Here is a 24111-nt window from a genome sequence, read left to right as displayed (position 1 = left end):
TACCTGGGATTTATCAATACTACTGCTCAAGAGCAGGTGATGTGTCAGCGTTGGACCTTTGTGGCGTGTTTTGCACACAAAGAACATTGTTCCTGAACAATGGTTCTACAGGAAAATAACCAGTTTGGAGTGAATAGCAAATGTGATACTAAATCTTCTGCGTTAGTAGTAAGGTTTTGAGAGCTGATTTTTTTTTTTTCCTCATGAGAGAAGAGGGACTGTTTAAGAAACTCTGATAAGAGGCTTTTGAAATTCAAGGGTATAGATTATAAGGCTGTGAGGTTCAGGAAGGTAAGGGGTAGGAGATGTTGTCTGTGTTTGAAGATAGTGTGGGACTCATGAGAGCTATTTCTACCCAAGGCAAGAGGTGGTCGGAGTAAGGGACAAAGGGGATGGATTTAAGCAAGGGGCACATGCACTTACAAAACATCTTGATGTGTTTATGCTGCCTGAGGCAAAAGGGGCTTTGTGAAGAAATATTAGGGAGAAATAAGCTGAGGTGTAGATGGGCCAGCGTTGGGCCAACTGGCCAGTCTGTTCCTGTTCCTACCAATATATTCTTGTGACCATCACCATTGCACTTCCAAGGGTGTATTCATGCCAGCATTTTTAATTTAAGCTGGTGGGACATACAGGTAAGATCTTGTCCCCTGGGTTTTGAAGGTCAGTTTATACTCCAAGATGTATTTTGGGTATTTGTGTCAGTGGGCAGTATTGTAATTCCAGATCTAACCTAATCATATTAGTTCTGTAATGACGGTATTGTAGTGAGATGATTGTGGTGCGGTGGCGTTATCCTGGGGGAGCTGCATCTGAAATATGCCAAGCCACAAGAGGCTTTTTGAACCTTTCCTTTCTCAAACCCGATGGCTTAGTCCCATGGCTCTGGCACTGACTCATTTTATTTCCTTCTCCTTGGAAAATGGGAGAATCTTAAAAGTAGGTGTGAAATTGATATTCCAAAATTAAAGACCCCATTGACTTTTGCCAGTGTTCCCTGCCCGTGCTGAGCAGTCTGTAGCTTGGTTGTAAGTATGGCTCTTAGATGTTACAGTAATACATACAATATTCTTTTAAAGTACGGATCTGTTCCCTTAATCATACTCAGTCATGCTAGAACTATCCTCACAACCTTCTGGCAGCTGCTGTACCATCTCCCCTCGGGGAAGGAGCTTTCCCTGCAGTTCCTGCAGGCATCGCTTGCGATAGATATCTTCTGCCACTTGTAAAAGGCAGCCCTGGCTTGGAAGGACTTGTCTTCCTTTGGTGCTGCGTAATTTGTTCCTACGTTATATTATGAGCCTCTGTTCCACATTGTGTGTGTCGAGTAGGTATTTCTCCCTCTTATAAAATGCTCTAGATATTCCCACCCTGGAAGAGCACTTTTTGAAGGTTTGGGTATTTTTTTTTCATCTGTCCTACCACTTATTTCTGCTGTTCCTTGCTAATGGTTGTTATGGGTAAATTGTACAGGGGAGACAGCAACAGACCTTGTCATCTAGTTCGCACTGCGTGCTGGGTCCTGCAAGAGGTGCTGGAGGAGAGGTGGGCTTGTATGTGTGCAGACATAGGCAAGCAAATGCCTCCTGGGGTTGAAAGCCCATGTCCCATGTGGGACGTCCTTTGAGGAAAGGAAGAATGTGGGGTTCAGGTAGGGGTGACTTGATGGGGCTGGAATCCTGTCCGTTAGTGAAGTGCTGTTTCAGGGGAAGGGTTTGTATTTTATGAACCAGCAGATGTTTAAGGGTCAGGAGCTGTATGGTTAAGCATGCTGAATGTAATTTTTGGTCACCTGAATTTGACAGACGTGGTTATTTTACGACACTCTTGCTTTTTTAGTTCACTTCAGTATAAAACCACTTTGGCATCTGCAAGAAGTAGAGAGCTTCAATAGCTCTAATAAATAAATAACTTCAGAAAGAGGAAATGCAGATATACTGGCAAGGGACAGAACATGGTGCTGTTGATAGAAGGAGATAGGGAAGGTTGTGCAGTGCTGTGGAGGAGTACTTGCAGTTGCCATCCTGTGTGGTAGGAGGCAGAAGGCAGTTCTAGAGGACCTAACTAGATGGAGTTAATCTGGGGATGCTCAGACACTGTCCTGTGCCTGCCTGGGCTACTCTCGTGGCTTACCGTGGAGGTGCTCCTATTCTCCTCTCGGGGCTCCTGAGCCAAGGCTGCAGCACCCATGCTACGCCCTCAGGACAAGCGTCTCTGGATACCTGGGCAAGGCAACCTGGCTGTGCTGTCAGGGGGAAGGGAAGGCGCCTCTGCTGTGGTCGCACAGGCAAGTGGAGGAGCAGAAAATAACCCCCAAGGAAATGCTGCTGTTTGAGCTGCCATGACACAAAGCTTGTTTTGTTTCAGTTTTCCAGATGGATTTTCCTAAGCAGCTCTAGCTGATGATCGGTGAGAGCTGGCAGTCCTGGGCTATGACTTCTCAGCGGGACAGCAGGTTGGGACTGGGACATTCCCTGGGAACATGATGGCATTTCATCCAGAACTGCAGGAGCGTGCCGCTGGGAGGATCAGCGTGCCAGTACATGTTGCTGGGTTTTTGCGGAACAGCAAAGGGCTTTATCCTGCAGTGACTCCTGCAACCATCTACAGAACTAAGATCTAGAAATCCCCTTTCTTCTGGGCTTCCTGTAGCCCTAAGCGGTGAAGATGAAGGTCTGGTTGCTGGGCTTTGAACAGTTACTATTTTGAGGGAGTTTGGGTGACTAATACTGTAGGACTCTAGAGTTGAGGCAGAATTTGGGGAGACCACCTGAAGGAAGGTGCTGACAGATATGAAACACAGATGAGATGGGATTGCTTTGTCGTACCTGGGTCACGTCAAGTTGCAAGCAGGTCACTGTCTCGGCCCGAGGGGAAAGGTATGTGATGAATGTATTGGGCTAGCAGGGCTTCCCCCTGGTAATGCCTCTGTGTAGACGTCGCCAACGGTCTGTCAAAGTGAGAAGAAACTATTGGCACCGGAGGATCCGATTTCAGTGTGGTGTTGGCCTCCCATCTTCTGCCTGACAGCAATAGCAAGTGATGGTCTGAACTGCAGGAGGTTGAGTTGGGGACCAGGAGGAGGTTTTTGGGTGATCGAGGTGGGGATGCTGAGTAAGTCTGCAAGCCCTTGTGGATCCAAGGATGAGGAGTTTCTGGGAAGGGTTTGCAGGGGGTTAGCGTGTTGCGCTATGTGGGTGCAAATGTGCCTCGGGTGTCTGCCTGATGCTGTGAGCTTAAAGCAAATCCTGCTTGTGGATTTGGGTTGTGGGGAGTAGCTGATTCTCTCCTGGGGTGTTGGCGTGGTGTGGGTGGTCTCCCGTGGTGCAAGATCTACGCACAGCCCTTTTCCTTCAGCTATGGCTGTGTTCAGCTTGTATTTACTTGTATACCTTCTTCTGAGGCTAATGTCAGATGTGATGGGATGTTGGATTAGACTAAATCTCCTAGGTTTAGCTGGAATGTTGTCTCGCTGTATCTTTTTTCTCCTTTGCTCTTTTCTCTAAGCCTTCCCCTACAGACAGCTAATTCTCCCCTTCCCCCACATCCTGTCATACCCCAGAGCATGTCACAAGGAATTAACGGCTGAAAAGGCCCGGGAGAGGCTGCTGCTCTGGAACAGTCTCTCCTTTCTGTGACCGGGGTGGCCCCCTCTCAGTGCCCCTTTTGTGTCCCATCCAATTCCCCTCCCCCTGGCCATTCAGTACATGCCAGAGGAGAGGCCAGCGGCCCTGAGCCTTTCCCGGCCCTGAGCTTTTCCCAGCCCTGCTCCGGCAGCGCTGCCTGATGCCATCCGCTGCGGCCGAGGGGCTTCCCGCGCACAGCTGGAGCTCCGGGATGAGCCCCAACCACTGCCGCAAGCGCTCCCGGTCCTGCTGGCATCTCGGCGGTCGGAGGGAGGAGGTTTGTGCTGCTGCGCTTGCTGCTGGAGGGCTTTGCTTCGCTCCCGTCGCTGTGCATCTCTGACAGCATCGCCCGCTCTCGCTCCCAGTCCTCCTTCCCACAATTCACATACAGTCTCCTCAGAACAGGGATGATGTCACTTCCTTCCAGAGGGTGCCGGGGGTGTGGAAGGGGGGAGTCACGACCCCTGGCTCGGTGGCTCTCAGCAGCCCCGATGAATAAATGAGGTTGCCGTCTTGGAGGGGAGGGAGTTGCTCTGAAGATGATGCCCGGCTCTGTCGGCAGGCAGTCACCACACCGTCCTTCCCTGTGCCGAGTGGGATTTTCAATGGCTGCAAGAAGAGTTTGCTGTTCCCTCCTTCACTTGTGATGCCTGTCTCCGTGGATATGCACTCTTCCTGAAATACCCTTATGGGAGAGAACAATGTGCAGCGGCTGGACCACATGCCATGTAAGATTTCTGCTTCCATAGATCTTTCTCTGATCTGAGGGTCAAGGGCTCTGGACTCCTTGCACACAAAGCTTGTGCCTGCATGTGCTTCCCCCTAATTTCAGTGTTGGGAGCTTGGGGCTTCTCGTACTGGGGTTCAGGTTTCAAGGTCCTGGGAATTTTTCAATCTTTGCAGCAATTTTAGGGGCAGTGCAAGGGGTTCTTGCTGTTGCAAAACTAGGGTCGGTGGTCTCAGGGCTGTTTGCACTCTGACCTTCCACTTTCCTCCCAATTCCTCCGCTAGATCGTATCTTCATCTTAAAATGTAACTCCTGGGATCTGCTACCCTGGGATGAAGCCAAAGGGTCCTCACACCGAGAGCTTTACTCTTTTTTTTTTTTTTTTTTGGTGGGCTTTATGGTCTCAGGCCTTCTGTCATCTCCCTTCTTCCCAAACCAGGGGCGACGCCCCAGACCTCATGGGTTAGATTTTAAATAGACAGTCTTTGAAAATTAATTGGGACTCTTTCTGCGGTGCACCGGGAGGCTGGTAAGCATGCAGCTAGGAGTGACAGTCCCACAGTGAGTATTCTCGTGTATGACAGTGAGTGACAGGCTGCTCTGCTCCGTCCCCATCTGTTGCTGTGGATAAGGAATTCACATTAGATGTTTGCTGCTCTTGCCGATACCCTGCTTCTTAAACTGGCAGAGGGTGGTGAAAGCAGGCAGAGCACAGCTGCTTGCGTCTGGAGAGGTGGAAGAGTTGTGGAAAGTGCGTTGGCGGGGATGCAGCCGTAAGCCGAGGGATGACGGGAACTGAGGTCGGAGCTTGGCCGGGAGGTGCTGTGGTGGCCAGAGGCAGAGTGAACGAGCATGCTGGAAAGTGTGTCCACATATAGTGAGCAGGGTTAGCAATAGTCAAGAGACAAGTGCTTCGTATGGGCGGCGCATGACAGGCAGGCGGGTTATTCACAGCGAGGCTAGAAGGAGTTGCCAGATGGCCAGAGGAGTGAGCAGTTTGAAGGTAGAGCTGCGATGTACTGAGTGCTCTGATTATTATGTGTTAAGGAAGTGTGAATCCAAACGGTGGTGTAATTTCACATTTGCTTTGTTTGTGGAATAGAGCGTTTCCTTCACCCAAGTGAGTAACTGGAAGTGTGTCAGCCCGTTAATGATGGAATCTCCCGGAAAGCGTGAAAGATTTGTGTTGGTTTTCAATACCTGGTAGGAAGGTGTAGTCCACCGGCCGTGGGTGTCCGTACAGGAGGGGAGACTCCTCTGTTTTGGGATGGTCTGCACAGTAGGTAAGTGATGGGGTAACCACACCTGACTGGTGAATAGGTTTTGGTAGGACGAGGCAGCTTCTGTTACTGCAGCAATCGGTGCTGTGATACAGTCTGTGGTCTGTCACAAAACCAACACTTGTGTTACTTTGAAGGTTCAAATTAGTTTAAATGTGATCATGTCACTCCTTTTTTTTTACCCAGAGCGCTAAACTAGAGACATCATATAAGTGGGTTTTTTTGCCTGGTGCATGTGGTGTGGCAGAAGATATTCCCTCTGAAATGCTGTTGGAAATCTTGATTACGCCATAAGTAACAAATGTGGACACATACATTTTTGCCTCTGTGAGCCTAACAGCAAATTGCCAGATCAGTACAAAGAGCAGTTATTTCTTCGGCAATGCAGCTTTGGAGCGGCGTGGTCGCTGCAGGTCACGGGTAGAATGCTCTGGCAGCAGTGCGTGAACATGAAGACTGGGAGGTTAGTGGGGTTAGAATAGGAGAAGTGCTAGGACTTGAGACTGAGATGCATCAGGTGGGAGAACTTGGCACTCCTGAGATGGTGGCTCGGAGCGGAGAGGCACAGGCCACTGTGTGGTGTCCCCTGGTCTGTGGTAGCGCAGGAGGGTACAGGTAAGAAGTGTGACAGGGTTTAGGGCACGGAAGAGAGGAACAGGAATGACTGCTGCAGTCAGGAGATCACTGGTGGCTGTGGGCACACCGCATAGACGCGATCTCAGAAACCAAAGGTTGACAAAACCAAACAGAAGTCATGGTTGTGGGTTGCGGTTGAAGTGTGTTGTACAAGAAATGCAGAAGGGAGATAGGGTGTGCTGCAGGAAAGGACTGAGCTGCTCTGATGTGGTGGACTTGGACTGGAGCAGGCTGGAGTATGTACAGCAGAACTGAAATGGTGTGGGAGAGCTGTGTTGGGAGGAGGTGTCTGGATAGCCCTGTGGAGTCTCGTGACTTATACCACTGCTGTTTCTTTTTTTAAAGGGCTTGTGAAGCTTTAAAAATAGGAGAACAAACAAAATGTGGGGAGGAACAGCCAGCTCCTCAATCTTCGACCTTTTAATTGTTAGTGCCTGTCAGGGCCAGTGTGAACACAAAGGAGATGTGGAGCTGGCAGGGTGCTTCTGTGCAACTGATGGTTGAGTGAGAGATCTCCTAAGAGCTTGCTCCCTCAGCTGTAAGTGCTTGCTGTTGGGAGCCAGTCAATAGCTTTCCCAGATGCTACCACTAACTGCTAATGGGTATTTTGGCTTGTGGAGCCAAGTGAGGGAGGGAACTGTTGGACAACAAGAGGCAGGCAGCAGGTGAGCCTGTGGAAGAACATGGTAATAGGGCCTTCTCTAGAGTTGAGGCCAGTATAACCTGTCCAGAGCACCCCACAGTGGCTGCTTGCCAACATGCAGCCCTAACAGGATTCCAAGTAATCTTGTGAAGTGGAGCTGGGTGAGTGGTGATTATGTTCAGTGAGTTACACACCTGCTTCACATAATACTTCCTACTCTTTAAACTGTACATTCCTCCCTTGTGCTCTCCTTCTCGAGCATGCCATGCCCCCTGGTGCTGGAAGGAAGAAGCTCTGCCATCTTTGGTGTAACAGGATAGCTCTCAGGTGCAGTCCCTCTGCTAGTGTGGGGTTGTGGGGCTCTCCTTGAGGGGGTTGAAGAGGGTCAGCACCATCTTTGATTCTGTTCTTTTCCAGGAGGTGAGTGTTGTGCCTGCTGAACTTCCTCAGACCCGCTAGCCATGCCAGGGATTGTCGTGTTCCGCCGTCGCTGGTCTGTAGGCAGCGATGACCTGGTTTTGCCAGCCGTCTTCCTCTTCCTCCTGCATACCACCTGGTAAGTGAGAAAGGCAGAATGATGGTTTGAATTCTCCCATGAGTTCTTTTTGCTGTTCCTGTTTCTTGCAGCTGTAATTCTTCCTGCGCTTATACATGCGGCTGGAAGGCTTGTTTGGGGCATTTCTGACACACCAACATATTTCCAGCTTCTGGTTCTTTGGATAAGTTCTATTCTAAGTTCTAGTTCCAAAGAGGGAGCCTGACCAGAGCTACCTGCATCCTCCAGTGCTACCCAAGGTTGTCCACTGGAGTTTGGGGCTGTGTTTCTGTACAGGGGCTCAGGAAAAACAATTGGAGTGGCAGATCCCATGGGATAATGTGACTTGACATGGATCATCAAATTCTTCTGACTGGGGTAGCAGGGCCTCTGGATGGCTTGTGGGGAGGAGATTTCCAGAACAAATTAATATTAATTGTAAATAGCTATGGGACACTGAGGATCCTCAGTAGTTTTGTGAGGAGAGCAGGTGTGGGATATTACATGCAGCTTTCTTTGGCTTACTGCTGGTAACAAGCTGGTTTGTGACTGGCAGGTTTGTGATCCTCTCTGTGGTGCTCTTTGGGCTGGTGTACAACCCCAACGAGACCTGCTCGCTTAACCTGGTGGACCACGGCAGAGGCTACCTGGGCATCCTGCTCAGTTGTATGATCGCAGAGGTGGCAATCATCTGGCTCAGCATGCGAGGCAGTATCCTGTACACAGAGCCCCGGGACTCGATGCAGTATGTGCTCTATGTCAGACTGGGTAAGAGGCAGCGGCCTGAGGCCTCCCAATGACTCAGCCTCCACACTGCCATCTGCTATCACAGAAGACTTCTCCCCACACCCTGACAAACACACAGCTTCTGAAAGACATCCAGATGGCCACTTGTATGTGATATGCATCTGAATACATCACACATACTGCACCCTGTCATTGCTGTAAGACTCTCATGCAATGCCCCAAATATCTTTCTAGCAAACCTTTAACTTGTCATCCTCATTGTGATGCAGGTACCTCCTTTTCCTCTAACAAAATGTGCTCCCCTTCTGTCTTGCAACACAGATCTGCCACAGTGAGATGCATCTACACCTCTCCCCCACCTTTTTTCCACACGTTTTCCTATGATGTAGGCATATGTCTGTAAGTCATGGTGGTTCTCACCCTGAGGCACATGCATGTCCTTGCCTGTCATACGGACACTTAAGTCTACACCCGCCTACATTGAGACCTATACTTGACCTCTTGACTCACTTGTGATGCATCTCTCCATCCAGCAACCTGCGCTTTGATACTCCACCTCCAGCTACTGTGAGTTAAATAGGTTTACCACCTGCTCACTGGTTGCATCCTCTTAGAGTGCATATTTGCCTTGTCTTCCTAAAAACACTTCCTGTCTCACTCCCCCACCAAGAACTGTATCAGAAAAGAGATTGTTTCTTGATCTCTCATTGAGGGCTTCCTTTTTAGCTTGTCTTCCCTCCTCTATTCCGTTGTCTTCCAGGTACAGAAAACTGATCAGATTTTTCTGTCCTGAGTGAAGATTTTAAGAGAGAAATCTTCTGGAGATGCAGAGTCAAGCTCGTTCCAAACAAAGCACCTCATGTTTTTGCATCTCTGTTTTTGCTGGATTGTTTTCATGCAGAATTTGCTAAAATACGGGTAACCTTGCTTGAAAGCTCTGTCTGGGAGACATTTCCGCCTTTGAGTGCTAAGTGCAAATCATTAACATGAATAGCAAACATATCTTTCCAGTTTCCCAGACACACTGCAGCCTCCCTAGGGAAGCACATAGAGCCTGACAGTTTGAGTAACACTGTGTTAAAACCAGACTAAATGGGGCAAGGGAGGTAGAGAGAATCCAAATGGCCATTTTCCTACCCAAGAATCATCCACTTTTCTTCCTTGTCTGCCTTAAACTATACATGTGTTCAGGATCTGTATTTATACTATATCTTGGGTCTTGCATATGCTTGTTTCATGGGGCTTTTTACTCTTAATGGCTTCTTCAGTTCTGATGATAGAAATAGGAGTGTGACCGTTGTGTGGGCAAGGTCCATGTGACTGTCCCGTTTTAAGCATGTGCTGTTTAGTGCATGTGAATCTAGGGAAAGTGTTCCAATGTGAACCCAGGAAAGTCTCATCCATGCTACTGCTGCTCCTGTCCTGCAGCAGGTAGACTCAGAGGGGAGACAAGCCAAGGAAGGCAAAGCCTAGCTCAGTTTAAGAACATAGATTGTGCTGATCAGGAACCAGGTCCAGCCCTGGTTCCTTGCCCACTGCTGTTGAACACTATTTGCCGTGTGGCTCTCTGAACTGGTCTTTCCAGGACGGTGAGAGTCTGTAGTAAGCTACTTATGGAAAGATACTGTGCCAACGTGTAGATAAGGAGGGTGGATGGTTAGTCGACTAGGCTGGAATGTGGGGTTTAGTCTCGGCTCCACTAAAGGCTTGCTAGACATTACTAAGCAAGCTATTTACCCTCTCCATACCCGATTGCCCACCTGTACTTTGGGGTCGTAATGTGTAGAGAAAGTGTGAGGATGGGCACTTCAGAGCAGTGTTTCCCAACTTTTTTGTTTCAGGGAGCCACTGTCAACCTGCAGTTTCTTGTTCATTACCATGGTAACATGCAAAACTGAGGAGCCAGTAAATGACTCAAGGACTGTGTCCTGGGAACTATTACTGGAGGGACTGCAAAGGGCAGAGGTGCTGGGAACATTTGCTAAGTGTAGTAAGCAGGATTAATCCTGGATACATGCTACTATTTATTTCATATCTTTGAGTCAGGCCAGCTGTCTGAGGTGGTTAAGACCTAAGTACTGTTACATGGTGATTCTTGTCACCTAAGGGAGTCTTTCCACTGTCGTGGGTGGAATGTAGGGCTATCTGATTCACACCTCTGATACAGCCAAGGGCACTGACAGCTCTGTGCACATGTGGTCCTTGTGTCATTTAGGAGTAGTTAGTGTTAAGGACACATTACATTTTTGGTTCATTTTCTTGACTATCACCTTCCAAAGCATTGGGTGCCAGTGCTGCAGTCACTTATTCTGTGCAACTGTCCTGCTAAAGAACCTGCCTTTGGGTTTCCTCTCCAGAAGATGGGGAGAGGCAGTCGTCGATCCTTAGGGAGATGCTGCTACTATGCATTGTGTTCCTTTTGTTTCAGCTATCTTGGTGATTGAGTTTGTGTATGCTATTGTGGGCATCGTTTGGCTAACGCAGTACTACGCTTCCTGCAATGATATCACAGCAAAGAGTGTCACTTTGGGTATGTATTCGGAATGTGGTTTGTGTGCATTCCTGTGTATGCGCAGACATCCTCTTGCCTTGGAGAGCTAATTCATTTGTGCATGTGGGGATTGACTGTTGGAAGTGGATTGTAGCTGTAAATGTGGTGCTTGTTTTCCCGAGACGTTACTGCTCAGAACAGTTGTTCTATTCATTTGTACTGACTGCACTGAGGCAAGAATTCACGTTCCCATGGAAGGGTCTGGCTGGGGAGTCTGTAAGACCTGGTTCCCCTTCTTCAGTTCAAAAAGGCTTTACTGTTTTCCTGGAAATCCTTTTCGATCTTGGCCAGTCTCCTGCTGGGGTGATGCTAATGTTGCAGTCCCCCTAGATACTCAGTGAGTATTTAATGGCTTTCTGCATGGGCAATCTCCTAAAACAGCTGGAAAACCTAGCTGTGGTTTAGAAGCCTTTCCAGAGGATTTATGTTTGCTGCAGCTGGCTGCAAGAGTATTTGGGGTAGCTTTCTCTGTCTGCCCTGCAGCAATGGAGAGGTGGGTCTGATGTGTGTGGCGAAAAGCAGGAAGCGATGCTGCCAAGACTTACGGGCAGAGCACCTGACTTCTATTCTTTCTTTGCAGGAATGGTGGTGTGCAACTGGGTTGTCATCCTGAGCGTCTGCATCACTGTCCTGTGCGTCTTCGACCCGACAGGCCGGACCTTTGTCAAACTGCGTGCCACGAAGCGGAGACAGCGCAACCTGAGGACATACAACCTGCGGTAAAGCAGCATTTCTGGAAGGGTGCCCTGCTTTTTTTGATTCTTGACATTCTCCTTGCCTTGCTTCAGGGAGCATTCAGCTTCGGGCGTTGCTTACCTTTGCTGGTGAGGGTGATTTTGGAAGAATTTTGGAAGTGCTGACCACAACGGCTTGTCTGTCCATCCTGTAGCAGTGTTTTGCCTGGTAACAGTGAGGCAGTGCTTAGATTTTTGCTTAGGTTGACGCAGCATCTTCTTCCAAAGCCCCTTTCTTCCTTTATATTTAACTTCAAAATACGACCTTTTGGCCTGAGGTTTCTTGTATTTGGTCTTGGCCAAGAAGCAATTTCTTCTGTGTTGGCAGTCAGATCTTTTAATTAAGAATTGATTGCATCTTTGAGCTACCCAGATGGGGATATGAAAGCTTTTTTTCACCAAGCAAGGCATTTTTCAGAAGTTTTTTTCCAGTAGCAGGACAACACAAACAGGCTTTGTTTTCTTATGCAGTCTTGACATACATAACTGTCAGCAAGGAATGTGGCTTTGTAGGACTTGAGGGCATTAGGTTTTGAAAGCTAAAAAATGAGGCTTTTAAAAAAAAAAATACTCTGCAAATTTTGCATTTCTCGTTGGGAATGTATACTCAAGGGTGTCTTTAATACATGCTCTTCCAATGTCTTGAAATGGGATCCTTCAGGTTGTCTTTTTGAGGAGAAAACAGACTTTTCTAAGGACGATGCAGTAAGTTTTGTTTAAGGAGCCTGGGTTTTTTTATTACAGAATGTGTAAGACAGTCTTCCTAACCTTTCCAATATGTTACTAACACTAGACTTGAATATTTGGAGTTAGTGCCCTGTTAGCCTAAAGTGTGCGATTTGCTGCATTGTGATCAGGACATTCCCAGGGAGATCGGGATGAGAAGCTATGACAGTACTGTGGATCTAGTACCCCACACCACATCAAAGCGGTTTGGCTCAGCGCGTTATTTTTCCGAAGGGAAACCGAGTGCCACAGGCTGCCAGGTTTTTTTTGCCAGAGAACTTAAATCAAAACAAACCCCAAAATGATCTCCCCTGGGGAGGCGTTTTGAGATCCCAAACAACTGAGTGAAGGTCTCTGTCCCTTGGGCCACGGCTGGGTTTTTCCCCCCAGGCCCGTAACATTTTCGGGGAGCTTGTGCCTGCTGTTTGCAGATTCCCACTCTAGAAAAGGAGTGTTAACAGATGTTAACAAGCAAAATGCTGTGGGCTATAATGTGAAAGGGAAACATAAAATGTTACTATGTGTTCACTACTAAAGCAATTGTTTTCAAAGAATATATTTTTAAATTCTCCACTTGCTTAAAGCAATCCTTTCCAAAGAATATATTACGAAATTCTCTGCCTGTTTCTGGGTTGTGGTCCTGTAAGATGCTGAGGGCCAGCCATTCCTACTGAAATCCCTCTGTCTGCAGTGATATGTGCCTTCTGATGTACAGCAGTAATTTGACCTTTGTATTATACTTAACCTGAGCCATATTTCCTCTGTCTTAACTCATGAAAAAACTTGATTTGTTTGTCACATTAAGGAGATGTAACTTTGGCTTCCTTTTTGTGGTACTCTGCTGTAGCTATTGGACTGTTACGCAGCGGTTTTCCTTTAGCAGTGGCATGGTGATGTGCATGGGCTCTTATGTTCTTGCAGAGCTAAGAAAATAAAACAACAAAACAAAAGGCTCAGCTAGTTGTGCTGAGGCTTTTCTAAGAAACTTGCTTTAGAGTTCATACTAAACATGTGGAAGTTCAGTGTTAGGAAGAAAGAATTTGGGAAAAGTTGGAGTGAAAATAGCTCAGAGCACACTTGCTTGTTCAACCCCCACGGTGAAGTTGTGAAGTTCTTTGCATTGCTGCCCAAGTTCTTTGGCATTTGGTGGAGTAAACGGAGTACTGCCAGCTCTGTCTTAGGACACTTGTATTCCTATTCCTCTTTTGGAGTCTTCCTTGGAGGTTAGGGATAGTTGTTTTAAAATGCTCAGGCATGAGTTGATGGATTGCTGTTGTGGTTTAACCCCAGCCAGCAGCTAAGCCCCACCCAGCCGCTCGCTCGCTCCCCCCCGGTGCAATGGGGGAGAGAATCGGAAGGGTAAAAGTGAGAAAACTCATGGGCTGAGATAAAGACAGTTTAACAGGTAAAGCAAAAGCTGTGTGCGCAAGCAAAGCAAAACAAAACAAGGAATTCACTCACTCCTTCCCATGGGCAGGCAGGTGTTCAGCCATCCCCAGGAAAGCAGGGCTCCATCACATGTAACGGTGACTTGGGAAGACAAACGCCATCACTCCGAACATCCCCCCCCCTTCCTTCTTCCCCCAGCTTTATACGCTGAGCATGACGCCATATGGTGTGGGATATCCCTTGGGTCAGTTGGGGTCAGCTGTCCCGGCTGTGTCCCCTCCCAACTTCTTGTGCCCCCCCAGCCTGCTCGCTGGTGGGGTGGGGTGAGAGGCAGAAAAGGTCTTGACTCTGTGTAAGCACTGCTCAGCAGTAACAAAAACATCCCTGTGTTATCAACGCTGTTTCCAGCACAAATCCCAAACATGGCCCTGCACTAGCTACTGGGAAGAAAATTAACTCTATCCCAGCCAAAACCAGCACAATTGCCCTGCGGGATCTACTCCTTCTGTTGCAGATGAATACTCCTTTACTAGCATCTTTTTCTTCCAGGTGCAACCCACTTTCTGTGCTTGGGCTTTTCCTGATGTGATCACCTGCCAGAAAATAGAAGTGGTCTTTTTTGATTGTCTGACCTGTGTTGAGTTAGTCCGTGTTCGCATTTAAAAAAAGACCCCGCATTAGAGGAGCTGTGGACTTTATGTAGGTAGCACTGGCACTCTGGCACAGAATCACAGAGTCACCCACTTCAACGCCACTAAGCCTGACTTGATACAAGGATTGTTTGTAGGTATGCCAGTCAAAAATAAGGGACTGTCACCCTGCAAAATGTAGTAACTAGGACAAGCTCACAACAGTGGAGTGAACTCAGCTATAGTTCATTTTAAATAGGGTTGTCCAATTAGCTAATTTTGAAGCTGAAATTGAAATGTCATAAACCAAATGTGGGTTGAGCTACACCTTCTGTATTCAGCCTTTTTTAACCTTTTCTAAATTGAAAGAGAACCTTTAGCTTGCTTTCCTGTTTTTGATTAAAGTTATGCACCATACTTGAATAAAGAGTGCAGATTGTTTCAGTTCTGAGACTGTATTATGTTTAATAAATATATTTTTCCAAATAAGCTCTTTATTGGAAAAAATTGCACAGCTCCTCTCATGCTAAGCGCTCGGGGTCTTTTGTACCATTCCCGCCCCCTCACCCCGAGGTAGAATTTTCCTACTGAGCGGTAGTACACCCTAGCACGTGATGCAGCTGCCAAGTTACCAGTAGACCCTCCTTCCATCCGGAGCGCCAGGTGCTCTTGGACATCCTGCTTCCAGCAGATGCCATAGAACAACAGCAGCTTCATTGTGGCCACCCCATTCAGGCAGGACACCATGTATATAAATACAGAGGCTTGGTCCTGGCCGGAACAGCTAGATTATGAATGACCTTCCCATCCTAGAAAATGAGCCGAGTTGTTAATCTATATGTGGTTTCCTTGTCTCTGCTAGACCGGGATAAATATAAGAATATGGTTTAGCATGCATTGTACCAGTGATAGCGTAGGCTGTGTGACTTTGGATTTTACTGTTTGCTTGCAGTCATGTTCTGCCTGTCCTCATGTGCATACTCTACCCTTTGTTTATAGACACCGCCTGGAAGAAGGGCAAGCCAGCAGCTGGACACGCAGACTCAAAGTTTTTCTTTGCTGCACACGGACAAAAGACTCTCAGTCGGTAGGTACCAAACATCTCCTGTCAGAGAGCAAGCTATGCGTATGGCTGTCCATACACAGGACTCAGCAGAGTGTAGCGGTGTGGGGTTCCTGCTGTCAAGCTTGGACGACGTGTGTCTTATTTCACTGTGAGTGTTCTTTGAGATCGGGAGGCACAAGGAGTCCAGGGAGCCATGACGGTAGGGCATGCAATGGCTGGAAATGCCTTCCAAGAAGCAGTGAGCTGAGCTACCCTCAGAATGACCAGGCTTGAAATTTTGCTGCGTGACGGTTCCTTTTCCTTCCTTTCAGCCCAAGAAGCCTGAACGAGCATTTGCATTTCTGTGGTAGGGTTCCTGGGTATTCCATCCAGAAGCAGAGGCTGATGTTTCCCTCTAGAGGCAGGTGTAACACTGCTGAGTAGGGCAGTTGTCTTTTCAAAATGGCTAGTCTTAACCCTCTGGTCTTGAGTATTACAGGACTCTCTCTGAAGGTAAAGTTAGCGCTGAAAAGCAGTGTTGTCAGTGTTAAACTCTTCTCCTGAACTTGTTGTTTACCTCACTGTTGCGGTGAACTGGGATAATAATTTTAAGTGAAGATATCAGTGGAAGAAATACATATTTTCACTATGTTTAGGAACATTTGACAGCACTTTGTGGTTAGCTTCAGTTTCCCTTTATTAGCCAGTTTGCTTAGGCAGTTTCTCTTATTGTTTGCATCAGTCTCAGACACTTAAGGAGGAGAGAAATCTCTCTGAAAATGGGAAAATATAAACCTGTCAGAATCAGCAAAAGAATACTTCCGGATTACTAACAGTCAAAAACTACTACTTAATCCATAGATTCACATGAAGATCATTGGTTTAAAGTTTTCACAGGCTACAGTTGGGATTTTCCCTTGCTGTTATACCTATCCAGCAGGGAAGGGTCAGGGGCTTGATACTGCTTCCCCAAAAGTTACTGTCCATTCTTATCGGAAGGAGTGGGAGCAGGTTTGTGCCTTAGGGTGATACTCAACAGGACTCCTGAGGACCTGCTGGAGAGGTGAGTACTAAGGTGGAAAATTTTGCTGATGACTTGTAATATTTAAGTTGGTCAGAATTACGAGTTTCTGAGAACTCTTGAAAGACCAAGCAGAACCAGGGAATTGTTATCAAAGATAGAAGAGAGTAATAAAGAAAGATGAGGTGAGGCGTGCACATCTGAAGAAACAATTTAAATTACTTACGTACACTGGGCTCTGAATTAGTTACAGCCTCTTAGGAAGAAAGCTAGGAGTTATCAAGGACACTTCAACAAAGACGTCAGTGTACAGCAGTGGCCAAAAAATCAGAAAAACATTTAGCTTCGGTAGAAGGGCATAGAAAATGACAGGGAAAACACCAAGGGACTGACCACATCAGTGATGTCCTCACTAAATATAGCCTGGTGTTTGGTCTCCTAAAAGATGCGGCAGAAAAAGGAGCATATCGGAGGGGATATGAACTTGTATAGGAAGAGAAGCGAGACTGGGATTTTAACCTCAAAAGGGAAAGGTGTAATAAGATGAAGAGCTGTGTAAGAATAATGGAGAGTCAGGTGAAGGCTACCTGAACATTTGTTCATCACAGATGGCGACCAGTATGAATTAGATTAAAAGGGTTTGTTGGTAAGTGCTGTGTAGTTATCCGCAGGGTGCAGTTTCCAAAGTGTGGATGGCTGCAGGAATTGTCACAGCCCTTTTGCAGAAACCCAGCAACGTGTACTGGCACGCTGATCCTCCCAGCGGCACGCTCCTGCAGTTCTGGATGAAATGCCATCATGTTCCCAGGGAATGTCCCAGTCCCAACCTGCTGTCCCGCTGAGAAGTCATAGCCCAGGACTGCCAGCTCTCACCGATCATCAGCTAGAGCTGCTTAGGAAAATCCATCTGGAAAACTGAAACAAAACAAGCTTTGTGTCATGGCAGCTCAAACAGCAGCATTTCCTTGGGGGTTATTTTCTGCTCCTCCACTTGCCTGTGCGACCACAGCAGAGGCGCCTTCCCTTCCCCCTGACAGCACAGCCAGGTTGCCTTGCCCAGGTATCCAGAGAAGCTTGTCCTGAGGGCGTAGCATGGGTGCTACAGCCTGGCTCGAGAGCCCTGACAGGCATCCAAATGGCCTGGTTTCTGAACAACTCTATTTTATTCAGGAATGCAAAATATTTCACTTCATGTCAAGCTTTTTTTTTTAACAAACTTTTCATTCTGCAGTGACTCTGTTTCTACTTTTTTTTTATTGTTCAGGATAAAAGCAGATACCAGAATCTCCAAATTCCTTGTGCTATTGAATTTCCATTTTGCATTCAGCCTGAGCAATTTCCAGGCTCTTTTCTTTGCGGAAACAAGCTCTGACTTTGTGTGTCCTGGCATGACAGTGTGTGGAATGAATGTGTATGTAATGGATCAGAAATTAATCCATTGCTGTCTCTCCCAGTCTTCATAGAAAAAAAGTGTTCTAGCAGAGGATCGTCGTCTTCTGGGCTGGAAAATAGTTCTGCAGAGTGGACATGGCGTTGGGGCAAGAATCTATTCTTATGGGTCTGGAGTGAAGTCTGAAGTGCTAAGTCTTCCCCGGCCCTGCCAGCCCCAGAGCCTGCAGGGTTTGTAGCAGAACACTACAGGCAATCCTACAATATAGTATCAGGTGCTCCAGCAAAAACTCTTCCTTCGGGACAGAACGTACATGTTGAACTTCCATTACGGCCTTTTATTTTGGTCAGAGTATTAAGGGGTGTTGCTGTCACTTTGGGTTAATGGGCGTTTGTCATATTTTACTTCGAGGCTGTTTGTATTTCTTGTGTGCTTATAGGAACTGTGCTAAGATTTATGGGGTCAGTACTTCAAGGATACTGCAGTTGTAATGTTGGAGAGGTTAATGCTAGTCCACTTGCTCTTCAAAGACACAGCTGGCACGGAAACCTGCACAGTTGGCACCTGAAGCCCCATTCTTAATGGTGATTTAACTTGCTTTTGTAGGCAAGTGAAAAATGATAGAAAGTAATCTCGCACTCCAGGAGTCTGTCAGAGATAAAAGAATGTAGGTCATTTCCTGCAAGACTGCTAGGGAGAGAAGGGATTTACTTTCTTGCCTGTCAAAGAGATGGAGAGATCCTGTCCTGAAGACCAGCCTTTCTTCAAGTGCATGGCTCAGGCTTTCTACAGACAAGACTGCAGTCGCATGGCTTTAGGTGCTGAGTAAAGGATGCTATGAAAAAGTTCAGGATAAGGCTGTGACAGACCTTGGTAGGAAAGGTTTAGTGATGGTAGGAGTCAAAATGCTGACCATTGGTGTACTACAGCACTTGCTCAGTCCCACTTTTTGTTGATGCAACCTCTGGGTCACCCTTGTCTTTAAGCTTGCCGGTCAGAGCAATGCCTAGATCAGCACTGTCTCGCAGTCCAGCCCATATCCAACCTCCCAAACCATTCTCATTTAAGGTCTTGGGTTTTTTTGTAGTACAGAGCCAAAGGGAAAATAACATTTCTCCTCAAAATATCTTTGTCACTGCTTCAGAGCTTTTCCTTGACCCTCTCAGGTCACTTCCACTTCTGTCCCTCCTGTGCTGTCTTCCTTTTTTGGGTTTGGTCACCTTCTCTTCTGGGAACTCTGCATTTAATGACTCGGATCTTTTTCCAGGTTTTTCTTTTCAGGCCCTTTTGCTTGAGCATAGTCCAAGATAAACCTGGAAAAGCCTGGTAACTTGGCCAGCTCCTTCAGTACCAAGAGCTGTCATGTGTAACCCATGCTTGTTGTGACTTAACTCTCTGAAATCACGTAGCAAAGAGCGCGATGGTGAACAATGAGCAGCTACAACGACTGTTCAATGGCAGGATTCAAAAGCTGTCACTTTCTCTGTGATGTTGCTGGGATGGTGAGATCTGGGTTAAGTACGGGCAAAATGATCCCAGGACAGAGTTACAGAATTGAAGAGACTGTTAAATAGGACAAAATCAGGGGCTTTTTTTCCTGAATAGCTTTTGTTCAAATGAAATTCCTTTGAGGAGAAAGGATGACTCTGAGATGACACTGGATTGGGATTTGCTTGGTTCTCATCTTACTTCCTCTCTCTTATTTACAATGTAGAGATGAAAACATTTCCTTTTTCTCCCTTAGTGTCTGCCTTGTCTGTTTTGATGTTGAAGTGGTCTGCTTGCCCACGCATAAGCACCCAACATAGTACAAATTCAGTCTCAGCTGAGGCCTCTGAGTGTGACTATGTAAAATAAATGAGATATTAATATGACTAGATCAGATATGGTGTCCCCTGAAGGAATCTCATGGATGTTTTGGAGAGAGCGCTACAGAAATGAGGCCATTGCTGCCGCATTGGTTCTCATTCTGTGTCCTGTTTTGAGGCTCCCCCACACCCAAAACTCCTCCTCCTAAACTCTTCTCTCCCTGGATTTTGCAGGACGCCTACTCTGAAATCGCCTACCTTTTTGCTGAGTTTTTCCGAGACCTTGACATCGTCCCATCTGACATCATTGCAGGCCTGGTTCTTCTGCGCCAACGGCAGCGGGCAAAACGCAATGCTGTGCTGGATGAGGTGGGTGGAGGGGGCTCATCGCTGTGCACGGAGGCAGTGGGCATCTCACTTGGCCTCTGACTTACCTGCTGCTCTTGTGACTCATTGTGCGAGAAGTGCATGACTCTGCCCACCTTGTTTCTGTTGTGTGATGGGCTATTGCCAGTCGCTGAGCTGTAAAAATAAAAATACTAACGTCTTTAGCAGCTTTTTCCGAGACTTCCAAAGGACCCAACTGACACTGAGTCAAACTTGTGAAACCTGTTGTCTTTTCCAGGCAGGTGATACATACAGATTTAGTTCTTGACCCAAAGTGGGCAACTGCCTTGAAGGAGGTGGTAGGTACTTGAAGGCGAATGGGAAGATTACTCCTCCTATACAGTGATGTGGAGAAGACTCCAGCATCTGTGTAAAGCTGCAGGAGGAACTTTAGGGAAAAATTCCTAGATTACCAAGCCATTACTGGCATTGAGATTTGTGGATTGTCAACCCGGTAGAAAATTGTTTAGGGTGGTTTTTTTTTCCCCCCCAGAGGTGGGGGTCACACAGCAGTGATCAGGTCAGGCAGAAATAAGAACAGCAGAATTGGAACCAGTTGAGGAGACTGGTTGGGATACTTGGAAGTATCTGTCCCAGGTTACATAGTGCTTTCTGTTTCTCAGGTGTAGATTTTTGTCTTGGTGTCACAGAGGAGAATTCTTATGTATGTTTGTGACTTACAGGCAAACAATGACATTTTAGCTTTTCTGTCTGGGATGCCAGTGACCAGGAACACAAAGTATCTGGATCTGAAAAATGCGGTAAGTCACTGGACCGTGATCTTGCAAACTCACCGTGCTTCCCCTGTAGCCTGTTTTCTTTTTCTCAGTGGCTTCTCTTATTCCTTTCTGCCCCTCTCTGGAATAATCAAAGAAATTAAAGATTAGGACAACAGAATATAATAATGATACTTGCTCTCTGGAGGCTTTTTGTCTTCAGATCACTTTTAAAGCATTATCTGTCTCTGTCTTCCACTTTGTGGGAAGTGGTAGTATTGCCACTCAGATGGGGGAAGGCAATCTGAGGTTTCTCCAAAGCCAGAGGTACGAGTTTGAGCACTGCATCCAGGAGTGTCGTGCAGAGCTCCATATGGAAGTACCACCGGCAGACCTCATGGAGCCCAGCAGGCAGGGCTCCATCTTGATAAGGGCAGGGAGCTGCCTGGAGCGAGATGGAGCCTTCCTCCCTGGGGCTGATTGTCAGCAGTTCTCAGGATGGAGATGGCTGCAGTCCGTTCTGTTCTGTGTGAATTAAGCTTGGCTTTTCTTCTGGCATGCTGCTATTGCAAGCCCTTCATTGGGCAAACTGTATTCACTCCCCTTGATTAGATGATATTGCTGCAAGAGAGGCAAGACTGACCCAATCCCAGCATCTCTGATCAAGTGATTCTGTGATTAACCTGCTTGCGGCTGTGCTGTACTGCGTTGTGTTTAATACATCCTGCTCGTGTTCAGCCTGTCTCTCCTGAATAGGTGTGTGGGGAGAGATGTCGTCAGCAGAGCTTATAGAAGACAGCACTGCGGCATGTGGCCCCAGACTGGCTTTATGGTTCTCTCTGGGCATCTTCCTTATGGCCTGTGACTATGTGAAAGCAGTATATTTAGAGAGCTCATCTTCTTGGGACTTAAACTAGTTTATCTTCTCCTCAGCTAGGGCAGGGTGGGGCAAAACCCGCAGAGGATGACCTTCCTTTGCAGCAGGGTGTTTGATACACAGAGGAGAATTTCTCTAGAACTGACTTCTAGCTCTGTTAGACAGCTAGCGGGGCCTCTCCACTCAGGAAAACCGGCATAGCTATACTGAGCTGTTCTTGGGAGGGGGAGGATCTTGCCCAGCATAAGCAGCTTGCTCTCCTGCAGTCACCTGGAAATGCTGACAGTGCTGTTCTGCTGGTGCTGAGAGAGAAGGCTGATGCTCGGAAAGAAGGGTGCATGTGTCTAACTATGATGGAAAAAGGGAAACAGTAGAAAAACTCGCTATCTAAAAGTGAATGAGACCTTTAGTGAGTCTCTTGTCTCTTTCAGCAAGAGATGCAGCGGTACAAAGAGGTGTGTTACTACATGCTGTTTGCCCTGGCTGCCTATGGCTGGCCCATATACCTGATGAGGAAGCCCACATGTGGACTCTGTCGCCTGGCCAGATCCTGCTCGTGAGTGGCCATCCTGTCTATCGCTCTGCCTTCTCTTCTTCCCTTTTCCCTTCTGTTTCTCCCAGATTTAGAATTCTCCTTTCTTTCATCAGGTTGCTCTCTTCATCACCCCTCTATTTATTCTTCCTCCTTTTCTCTTCTACTTTTTTCTTCTTTTCCCTTCTCATGCTTTTTCTTTCTGTCTCTCAGTAGCTCTGTGCCTTCATACTCCAATGTCTTTCTCCTCAGTCTCTTCCTTACAGTTGCTTATCTGCTTATCTTGTTAAATAAACCAGACTGTCCTATGCTCTATCCTCTGGTGCACTAAGGATCATGCCAGTCCTGTGCAGTTTGAACAGCTAGCAGAAAGAACTCATCTGGCACAAGACTGCTTTCACACTGAGTCAAAATAGCTGTCTTGGAGCTCAGAAATCGGATTTATCGGCAAGCCCAGATATGCAGGGAGCTGACATTTGGGTCTTTATTAAAGCATCGGCAAGACTTGGCCAGAGTTTGTGCTGTGTTTTCTCTGACTAATTGTTTTTCTGCCGTGCTGTATAGTGCTCACCTCATGGTAGCAATGCTGTAGTTCAGTTCAGGATTGCGTTGTTTTAAATGTTTGCTTTCAGCCGCTGTAATGCTGTCATCAGATTCTCTTTGGGGTTGAGCTTTTTGCACTTATACAGGCAACTTCTGTGCTGAACTTATTGGGAGGAATATACTTCCTTTTAAGTACTTTTATTTGTGAAGTGTCTCATAAGGGAAAGAAGGGAAAAAATAATCTGTGCTTCAGTTTTTGTTCTGGAATGATTCTAGACCTGGTTTTTTTTGTTATAAATAGATCTAGATCTCAGTAAACGCTAGCTGCTTTGTGTGTCGAAGCAATGTAGGGCTGTGCCATGAAGCGTAGTGTCCTTTGAGGAGAGATCCCAGCCCCGCCATGCATTGATTCCTCGGGGACTGGTTGCACTGTAGCTCTCTCTGGTGCTCAGAAGGAAAACTACATCTGATCCCAGTGCCCCCTTTTTGATGCTGAAACATGAGTTGTGTGCTGTTTTGTGCAAGAGCTCCTACAAGCAAAGGAAATCACTGCTGTTGAGATGAGGCCAGTGTGGCATGCAGGATCTGTCTTTCCCTTATCTCTTAGGCGTTCCACTCTAAAGCAGTCTCTTCCACGTTCCTCTCTTCCTCAAAGCTATTTTCTTCTTCTGCAGATGTTGCTGTCTCTGTCCTTCACGTCCCCGCTATGCACCTAGTGTCACCATTGAAGAGGATAATTGCTGTGGCTGCAATGCCATTGCCATCCGGCGCCACTTCTTGGATGAGAATATGACCTCAGTGGACATTGTTTACACATCTTGCCACGATGCAGTAAGGAGAATCTGCTACCCCCTTCATATCTGGGGCATGCTCCTAAGGCCCTTCCTAATGGGATTTACGTGTTTCGAGGTGTAGTGGTACAAAGAAGGGAACTTAAGCCTTTTTCTGACCCTAGAGCTTCCCATCCTCTCTCTCCATCAAGAAATCTGCCACTTGGACAGAAGTATTTGCTACTGCCAAAAATCACATCATTCAGAGGAGTGCTTACCCATAAGGCATAACCTGTCAGGCTGCTCTGCCTCCTTTCCCTGAGCAGGAGAATAATTAAACAGGAATGTCTCACCTGATTGTTACAGCAGTGGATCTTTTCCAGGTTTATGAAACGCCTTTCTATGTGGCTGTGGACCATGATAAGAAGAAGGTGGTCATTAGTATCCGAGGAACTCTGTCTCCAAAAGTAAGTGCACTATGCGGTGGCCTCACATACCCTTGGCCACTCTGGCAAACTTTCAGGAGAGTCTGAGACGTTCCTGACTTGCACACGGTGTTTGACTTACCTGAAGCATGGTGTCTGCTTTTCTTCCAGGATGCCCTGACTGACCTCACTGGGGATGCAGAGCGCCTTCCAGTTGAGGGTCACCATGGAACATGGCTGGGACACAAGGTGTGTAAAGGAAAACAAACCCAAACCAAAAAAAAAAACCCCACTTCTTTTTCTAATGTTTTGACTTTTTAATTATAGGCCGAAGAAAAGTGGTCTTAATTGCTTGAGGTGCTTTTAAGAAGGGC

At 47.0% G+C, this 24111-nt stretch overlaps 1 protein-coding gene across 3 annotated transcripts in view; it reads left to right on the top strand.

Annotated features, from left to right (window-relative positions):
• Positions 1-24111, top strand: part of DAGLA (diacylglycerol lipase alpha) — a 73509-nt gene that overhangs the window by 24762 nt on the left and 24636 nt on the right. For 2 of the 3 annotated variants that reach the window (XM_076343670.1, XM_076343669.1), the window contains exons 2-12: positions 7330-7468; positions 8004-8215; positions 10623-10724; positions 11326-11464; positions 15223-15310; positions 19722-19856; positions 20558-20635; positions 21899-22023; positions 23217-23373; positions 23696-23779; positions 23909-23986. In XM_076343670.1, the coding sequence (XP_076199785.1) occupies positions 7374-7468; positions 8004-8215; positions 10623-10724; positions 11326-11464; positions 15223-15310; positions 19722-19856; positions 20558-20635; positions 21899-22023; positions 23217-23373; positions 23696-23779; positions 23909-23986 (1293 nt within the window). In that variant the 5' untranslated portion in view covers positions 7330-7373. Of the gene's footprint in view, positions 1-4188; positions 4355-7329; positions 7469-8003; positions 8216-10622; positions 10725-11325; positions 11465-15222; positions 15311-19721; positions 19857-20557; positions 20636-21898; positions 22024-23216; positions 23374-23695; positions 23780-23908; positions 23987-24111 lie in introns of all 3 variants that reach the window. The other variant, XM_076343668.1, reaches the window with a different exon arrangement.

Source organism: Aptenodytes patagonicus, chromosome 7 (genome assembly GCF_965638725.1).
Source record: "Aptenodytes patagonicus chromosome 7, bAptPat1.pri.cur, whole genome shotgun sequence".
Lineage (NCBI taxonomy): Eukaryota > Metazoa > Chordata > Aves > Sphenisciformes > Spheniscidae > Aptenodytes > Aptenodytes patagonicus.
The sequence above is the reverse complement of the archived record's forward strand: the minus strand, read 5'-3'. Positions and strand labels throughout refer to the sequence as shown.